The sequence below is a fragment of the Trematomus bernacchii genome, unplaced genomic scaffold, assembly GCF_902827165.1.
Source record: "Trematomus bernacchii unplaced genomic scaffold, fTreBer1.1, whole genome shotgun sequence".
NCBI lineage: Eukaryota > Metazoa > Chordata > Actinopteri > Perciformes > Nototheniidae > Trematomus > Trematomus bernacchii.
The window spans coordinates 272917-282416 of NW_022987707.1; the positions used below are offsets into that span (position 1 = coordinate 272917).

Consider the following 9500-nt stretch of genomic DNA (forward strand, 5'->3'; position numbering starts at 1 on the left):
AATGCATTGCATAAAGATCGGATCTGGAAAAATCAGTATCGGCAGATTGTCAAAATCAAATGATCGGAATCGGATCGGGAGCAAAAAAAGGTGATCGGGACATCCCTAGCAAAAATCATAATCACGATTATTTTGGTCAATAATTGATATCACGATTATTAAATACGATTATTCATTGACTTTGAAAACATCCATTTATTGAACTTTAAAACAAATACAAATAATAATTTGAACAGTATCTTATAACTGTCGATTACCCTGAACGTATAATTCAACTGAAAAACTTTAAATAAATAATATCAAAAATAATAAATACCAATAAACAAGATCAACAAATATTTTGGAGCGCACTTCCACAAGCTACTAAACATATATAAATATGATAAATACAAATAAATGAGACCAAAATAAATGAGATCAAATCTGTTGCAGTGCAGTCACAACCTAGCAAAGCTAAATAATTGTTTTATTCGATTATGTTGTTTTCGTAATTGTGGCAGGCCAAAATCGTAATTGCGATTAAAATACGATGAATTGCACAGCCCTATGCACATGTATGGGTTATTGCACAGGGGAGGAAGACTAAGCGGTAATAGTGCAAGAGTTCAGTTTCATAATTTGCTCGATATCCCCCCGACATGAGCAGAATAAGTGCTCTTTAAAGTTTACGGCGCCTCAAATGCAACACGTTCAGGGAGTGAGAGTTTAATGAGTCGTTCAGGCGGACAGACACACCATGACGGAGGTTAAATGGAGAGAGAGCTGGTGCCTCAGACTGAGTGTGTTTCTATAAGCCGGCTGTCTCTCTGCACACTGCACACTGAACGTGATGCAGGCGCTAACACACACAGAGAGGCTGTGAGGAGCAGCTGAGACGCGTCAAACCTCCTCGTTCATCCCTCCTCGTTCATCCCTCCATCAGAACCTGGTGTTACATATGGAGAAACCTCAGTCTCTGCACCGCTTGTTGGAAACCGGGACATATTGTGTTCTTCTCGGTCAGCTGTTCTGTTCTCTGATACTTTAAGAGTGAACCTATACTTCTGCTTCATGGTTTTCACTTTCTTTGCTTCCATTTGTTCTGTTTTTCATTCAGCAGGTGAACCATATGTTCATCAAACAGTGTGTGTGAGCTTAACTGTGTGTGTTAAACTAAAAAGGGGCATTTTCTGTCGGATCGGGGGGGGGGGGGGGTGTCGAATAATCGATTAATATTCGCCAGGGCTGTCCGATTAAGATCATGGTCAGTTTCTGGCATCCCTAGTGCTGATGTGTTTCAGTGTTGAATATGCTTCATGAAAGAATGGATCCTAATTGTAGTGCACAGAACAAAACTATAGTGCAATACCGGCCAAAATCACAGGATCCGAAGACAAGAACTCGTCATCTCAATGATTTCAACATCTGAAGTGTCTTTAGTTTATTTTCAGCTGAGGGAATTCCAAAAGATGTATTTGTTATTCTCTCATTTTAAAATCTATAATTATCAATGTGTGTGCATGAATCAAATTGGTTGTGTCCCCAATTGCATTGTGGGTCATTTGACTGTTTCAGAAATGATGATAGTGAGGGAGGCTAGCAGCTCAAGTGGTTTTGATTTCATCTTGAACCTAGAGTCAAAGGGGGGGGGGGGGTTATGAAGAAGTGGAAATGCTGCCTTTCAGTTGTGTTTCTGCTTTTTCTAGAATCAGGATTGGTAGAAGAACAGGGAAACTTTCCACTGACTTATTTCCTTTCTCAGTATTTTGCAGAATGTTGAAGTCTACCAACAGTCAGTACTTTTTATTAAAGAGTCCCTATTATTCTGTTTGTGTTGTTCCCTGTCCTGTAGTGCATTATATAGTTTGTTGTTTCTCTAAATGGACTCCTTTGTTTACTTCAGCAACATAGTGACATCATTATAGAACACTCACGCTCCTATTGGCTAGCGCTCCAACATTTTGTACGTGATGGAGACATGTCCCAGTAGAGACCCTACATACTGATATACACCTGAACATCAGCAGGAGAGGACTCTTTAAAGTAGAGACCCTACATACTGATTTACACCTGAACATCAGCAGGAGAGGACTCTTTAAAGTAGAGACCCTACATACTGGTTTACACCTGAACATCAGCAGGAGAGGACTCTTTAAAGTAGAGACACTACATACTGATATACACCTGAACATCAGCAGGAGAGGACTCTTTAAAGTAGAGACACTACATACTGATATACACCTGAACATCAGCAGGAGAGGACTCTTTAAAGTAGAGACACTACATACTGATATTCACCTGAACATCAGCAGGAGAGGACTCTTTAAAGTAGAGACACTACATACTGATATACACCTGAACATCAGCAGGAGAGGACTCTTTAAAGTAGAGACACTACATACTGATATACACCTGAACATCAGCAGGAGAGGACTCTTTAAAGTAGAGACACTACACACTGATATACACCTGAACATCAGCAGGAGAGGACTCTTTAAAGTAGAGACACTACATACTGATATTCACCTGAACATCAGCAGGAGAGGACTCTTTAAAGTAGAGACACTACGTACTGATATACACCTGAACATCAGCAGGAGAGGACTCTTTAAAGTAGAGACACTACATACTGATATACACCTGAACATCAGCAGGAGAGGACTCTTTAAAGTAGAGACACTACATACTGATATACACCTGAACATCAGCAGGAGAGGACTCTTTAAAGTAGAGACACTACATACTGATATACACCTGACCATCAGCAGGAGAGGACTCTTTAAAGTAGAGACACTACATACTGATATACACCTGAACATCAGCAGGAGAGGACTCTTTAAAGTAGAGACACTACATACTGATATACACCTGAACATCAGCAGAAGAGGACTCTTTAAAGTAGAGACACTACATACTGATATACACCTGAACATCAGCAGGAGAGGACTCTTTAAAGTAGAGACACTACTATATAGATAAACACCTGAAATGAGCAGAATATTTTCAAATCTTAAAATGAATATGAGTAAATGAGGTCAGGTTTGCTTGCTGTCATCACTTTTTTTTACCTAACATTTGTGTTTGTGTGTGATTCAGACACTTTGATTTACCTGGTGAAGAACTCAGCTATGCCGAACCTCTTTGGCATCAGCCTGGATTCCGAGATCTCCGTCTGCTCGGCCAGATTCGGCAGATTATCCGGGGCGCTCTGCCTGCGACCCGAGTCCAAAACACTCCGGATGTCCTCCTCGTCTCCAAAATAAAACCCCCCTTCATCCTCATCTTCATCATCTGGAGATAAAGGTGTTGCATCACAGCTGAGGGAAACCACCATGTTGGGGTTAGTCCTCAAACTCTGCGGCCTGACGGGTAAACTGAGCTCACTGAAATCCTCCTGTGATAAAGAGGGGGAAGATGGAGGAAGTTCTGCCTCAGATGGTGCACTCTCTTCCAGGGGTAAAAAGGGGGAAGGTGGAGGAAGTTCTGCCTCAGATGGTGCACTCTCTTCCAGGAGTAAAGAGGGGGAAGATGGAGGAAGTTCTGCCCCAGATGGTGCATCCTCCCCTGTGGAAAGAGAGCCTAATGTCCCGGTGCATTCACTTTGGCTGCTAACTCCCAAACCTGCACTGTTTTCCTGCTCTGCCACCAGTTCAATACAAATATTAGTAGTGTTTTCATCCTGCAAATCACATGTGTGGTGCAAAAAACCACCATAAGCAACTACCTTCTCCTCCTCCTCCTCCTCCTCACAGTCCACGTTGCAAAAACCCAGGTTAAAGTGAGAGATTTCTGCATCAGGATGACCGCTATCAACACCCCCGTTTTGCATGTTTGGGGAGGAAGAACCGGTGGAAGAACCGGTAGAAGAACCGCTGTCCTGGACGAGGTGTTTCCCGGTGTATTGAGGCTGATTTCTGATGTCATGCGCGTCTTCTCCCGGGGTTTCGTCCCGGTTCTCCCCCAGACAGGAAGCCTGGCCCTCCTCTCCTTCCTCTCCTTCACCGGTCCTCGGCTCCTCCAGTGACTCCGTGAATCCGTTCAGGACCCCAGAAACCACACCTCTGTTCGGGGGAAGATACTCCAGATCCAACATGATCTCCCGGTTCTGTGTGTCCGGTTTCTCCCCGTTTACATGCCTCCCGTTACCGGTCACGTACAAAATATGACCCTTCCCGGTTTCCTGACCTCCAATGTATCCCCCTCCGTTTTCGTTTAGATCGACACCTCCGTTCTCCACCGGTGTTTCCATGACCACTCAGTCCGAATAAAGAGCCTCAAACCTGGGTGTAAAATCCCGCAGAGACCCCCTCCCGTCCGGTGGATCCGCAACAAAAGCAGCAGGTTTTCTTGTTCCCGGAGGAAGAGGCTACCATTTTAACAACATTACCTCCAAATAAGCCCGGTTTGTCCCAAATAATGACTACAAAAATCACTAAAATCCTTAATTATTTTTCACCGAATTCACCCTGAAAAAGATGCATTAGGAAGATTTAAGATAAATCCAAAACATAGCTTCTTCTTGGGCTACCATTTCAGCCCCGTTACCTGACAATCACTGTGTTAACGTGTCTTTGAAAGATAACAATAGTTATATTTTGTTATCCCTCTTTATTTAAATCCTCCGATAGTTTTAGCTGCAGAATTCCAGCCACAGTCCACCGCCATCTTGGAAAAATACCCCAACAATGACGTCACCCTTCTTCTCCTCCTCTTCTTCTTCTGGTTTAATGGCGGGCGGCACTCAACGTTTAAGGTGCGTTACCGCCACCTACTGTGCGGAGTGTGAACATCAGGGGACGAGAAGAAATGACCACGAGATATAATAAATACAAATAGATATATTTAAATAAAATAAATAAAATAAAATAAATAAAATAAATAAAATAAATAAAATAAATAAAATAAATAAAATAAAATAAATAAAATAAATAAAATAAATAAAATAAATAAATTAAATAAATATACGGAGCCCCTAAACCAAAGGGACAAGGAAAAAAAAAGTCGGGATAACGGGTTAGTGTCTCGAGCACACGAGAAAGTATCTCGCCGCCTTGGGCTCTTTGGCTTTCCTGGAAAACAGGCTCCTGAAAGAGAGACGGAAACAAAGGGGTTAATAAATACTGCTGATTATAATAAACGAAAAAACATTTATTTCACATTTAGAATTTTAATTGGTTAGATATTACAAAAAGACAAATGATATTTATGAAGAGTGAGTTTTTACAAGCTATAAAATAATATAAATGTAATTTGGTTTATATTTTAAATGAAATCTGACAAAAAGAATTCAAGTACAAACATATATTTAAACATATTATAATTGTTATAAAATCTATTTGTATCAAAACAATTTCTATAAAATATATTTGATAAAATACAATGATTGATTAATAAATTAATTTATATTGTATTACAGAAACCAAACTTTAATATATTTTATATTGCTTCATATTTTTTGACACAAACAAAACGTTTAGGATAAAACAGAAAATATGTAATTGTTTTAAAGGTACCAAACAGATCACCCATTCTAGCCATGCCTCATATCCCTCTATTTCACTTCCTGTTTCTAAAGTGCTGATTCGGGGTATATAGCGCTTCTTTTTTTTTTTTTAAAGGGGCGGAGCTTATGCCTGTTCATGCGGCTGTGGGAGGCTGTGGCTCGGTGGATAGTGCGCTGAACTTCCAATCGGGGAGTAGCAAGTTCGAGTCCCACTGCAGTTAGCATGTCGTTGTGTCCCTGAGATAGAGATGGCAAATCCGGATCCTTTTACGGACTCAGGGTCTTCTGAGTCAGTCATTGAAGAGATCCGGATCATACGAGTCATTTGAGTCATATGAGTCAGCATCACCAAGACCGTAGAAATCCTATCGGTGAAACCGAAAAGTTGTTGCATTTCACGAGCATATTAAACTGACGTTATATTAACCTCCGCTACACAGTGTATTTTGCTTTAATAAAAAATGTTGATCACAAAAAAAAGGGTTATTTTGCGATTTGGCAAATCTGAGTCTGCTGTTGACTCGTGCATGAGGACGAGTCTGCTGGATCTCTGGATCTGCTGCTATATGGTTACGGCTCTGAGTCCGCACGAGTCTGCTGTGTTTTGCACAGTGAGTCAGGATTTGCGAATCTGAGTCTGTGAAGTTCCGCTGACTAACTCGTAGGCTACTGGTCTCTCTCGATCATTGACCTGGATTCACGGATCCCGCGATTTTGATTAAGTCCATTATGTTTCCGGCTCTAAATGAAGTTTCAGTGTAGACTTCTAACAAAATTGTCATGTTGTGCAACAGTCTCCAGCGTGTAATAGCTGCATTTCCAATAAGGATCTTACTTGGCAAAACGTTTATTTTGAACATAGCACACAAAAAGAAACAAACAATGACAAATGATAGAAAATTGCAAAACAGTTAGAATATATAAAATTATTATTATTAAACATATAATTATATCTAATCATATGCCCCCCATATTTTCTCATGGACTGCGTAATCATTGCAATACTGGTGTTTGTATGTGTTAAATGTGTGTAAAGTGGTGTCTTTTGCTTTAATAAAACATATTGATCACAAAAAAAAGGTCATTTTGCGATTTAGCGAATCTGAGTCTGCTGTTGAATCGTGCATGATGACGAGTCTGCTGGATCTCTGGATCTGCTGCTATACGGTTACGGCTCTGAGTCTGCACGAGTCTGCTATGTTTTGCACAGTGAGTCAGGATTTGCGAATCTGCGAATCTGCGAGTCTGCTGTTGACTCGTGCATAATATAGCCGCGGGAGCCGGGTGCTGGAGGAGGGGCTATGCTCGTGCACATGACGAGTATGGATCTCTGGATCTGCTATGCTATTAAGGCCCCTACACACCAGGCCGATATCGGCCGTCTTGCGTTGTTGGGCGAAAACGGGTTCCTTGTCGCCCAAAGTCAATTTTGGTGTGTCCCGAACCCTCGGCCGTGACACGCCTTATTTGGCCTTTCACGGCCGACACCCGGCCGATTCAACATGTTGAATCGGCCGGGTGTCGGACACAAGCTATCGGGCCAAGAAACCACTCTGATCAGCTGTTCAGCTAGCAAATGAGAAGCGAAACGGAAGTGAGGGACGTAAACAAACGATTTTAAGGCACAAGACAGCAGCTAAACACCAGCAGGTGATACTTAAAGACATCAAACATAGCCCTTAAATGTCCTCTCTTACCTCCCACACATAGCAGGGACATCTCTGATATCGGCGGGAGCGTCCCCGGCTGTCCTCTGCTGAGAGCTCCGTGATTTGTTTGGTCAAGTCCGGTTTTTCATCTCATCGTAAATTTAGCAAGAAGTGGCCATTACTACATTGCTGACTCAATAAACGACACACCCGCCAGAACACTGCGATCATCAGATGCAGGTCTATTAACTGTGATTTTATAGTATGTCTGCACTTTATGTGCTCATTTCATCATTCATGTATTTTTATATTCTAAAACATGTTTTCGATGGACGAGAGTGAAAATGGAACGCACATGCTATTTGTTTGTTTATATCAGTCTGTTCTTCTTCTCTGTCTTCCGGTTGTTGCCTATTTTGAATGACGAATACACACTACCGCCGCCTGCTGGTAAGGAGAGTTATTGTCACTCACGCATGCGCAGTTCGTACGTGCTCGGCTGAAGTCTTTGCGGTGTGTTCCAGTGCGACACACGGCCAATACGCAGGAGAACTCGTCGATGGAACTGTCGGTGTCGGGTGTCGGCGAGTTCTCTGGTGACTGCCTGGTGTGTCAGGGCCTTTACGGTTAGGAGCCGTCGGCTCCTCTGAGTCCCCACGAGTCTGCAGGAAGTTTCACTGATCCGCGTCCCCTCCCCTGAGCCAAACGATCACTTCTGGCAGCTATCCTACTTGCTAAAGGGCAGATGGACTGGGGTACGTTGTAATGTGATTTTACATGTTATAAAGAGAGTAGCGAGTGACGCAATTTATAGTTTTAATTTGTACGTCACACCAAGTGTGGGACTCAAAGGACTCGGGTTAATGGAGAGGGGAGACTCGTCACGACCAGCTCATTTCTAGGATCCGGGTTAATGGTCCGGATGAATCAGGACTCGCCCATCTCTACCCTGAGACACTTCACCCCAAATTGCTCCTGTGGGGATTGCCCACAGTACTGAATGTATGTAAGTCGCTTTGGATAAAATCATCTAACAAGTTAAATGTAATGTAATGTAATGCTGGACCCGGCAGATACTGTCTAAAATAAATGCTGCGGTGATGAAACGCCAAAACCACATCAAGGATTATTTCTGAAACAGTATGGAGCTCAAAGGCTTTCTCTCTTGCCGGTTATACCACAAGGTGAGTTCCTTTTTATTTCCTGCTTCTTCACACACATGCTCTCCAGTACAGGTTAGCTCTGAGTGTTAGCGATGCTAATGTAAACAAAGGCCATATTACATCCAAAACACGTCGGGCATTGATTCTGATAGCAACTTTCTGATAGGCCCGTGGGTGCCATCCGATATGACATAAATATCTTCATATCGGATGGCAAATCTGGATCAGCTCGTTGAAGCCCCGTTTTCAGAGATTTGCGTACGGAGGAAAAGAGAGAGGGTTTTATTTTCTGACGCTGCGTGAGTTCCCTGACACACCGGGACACATAGTTATGTAGAAAAGACATACAAAAGTGCATTTTGCATGATAGGTCCCCTTTAATAAACTTTTGTAAATGTTATTTAATATCGTTATTTTTGCAAAATCTATTTTATTTATTTATAGAAAACATTTCTATAAATTATATATTGTATAGGTTGATTAAAACAGCAACAAACGTTTAAGATGAGATAGAAAAGTAATTTTTTTAACATCTGTAATATTTATGTTATTTAATGCTCAGTTAGATTTCCAGTTTTCCCATTTTGTGACTTATTCTGCGAAACACACACAAAACGCACATTATTGATATTGGAAGGATTATTTATTATTATTACTTTAAAACATTGCGCGCACTTTGGATCCCCGCAACATATGTGAAAACTCACCAAATGTTGCACGTGCGTCAGAAGTGGTGAAAATTGCGATGTGTAATTGGTTCCGGAACTTTACGCAAAAAATTGCGCAAGCCACGCCCACTTCCGTTTTTGACGGAAACTCCCCCCACTTTAACTTTCATGTAAACGAACGAAACTCGCTACGTATATATAGGGTGCGGAGACGAACATACTTGGAGGGGTATACACAAAACGTTCAGGAAGTTGGCCTTTTTTAATTTGGCGTCCTCCGTACTTTAACAAACTCCTCCTAGGGACTTTATCCGTACGACTCCAAATTCGTCGAGACATGGACGACAAAACGATATCACAGAACTTTTTTTCTTTCGCACGGCATAGCCGTGATTTGGTGCCAAAGTTCGCGTTCGCTCGATGCTAGGCGATCCCTCACCATGGAATGCGATGATGTCATAACACCAACTGACATGCTCAGAACGCCACCAAACTTCACATGATGGTTAACACTGCGGCCTTGAACAGCTCTACGTCA

At 42.0% G+C, this 9500-nt stretch overlaps 1 protein-coding gene across 1 annotated transcript in view; it reads right to left on the reverse strand.

The window, feature by feature from the left end:
* Positions 1-4648, reverse strand: part of tbc1d12a (TBC1 domain family, member 12a) — a 25547-nt gene extending 20899 nt beyond the window's left edge. Inside the window, exon 1 of the mRNA XM_034140666.1 lies at positions 3090-4648. Within this exon, the coding sequence (XP_033996557.1) occupies positions 3090-4228 (1139 nt within the window). The 5' untranslated portion in view covers positions 4229-4648. The remainder of the gene's footprint in view (positions 1-3089) is intronic.
* Between the last annotated feature and the right edge of the window lie 4852 nt (positions 4649-9500).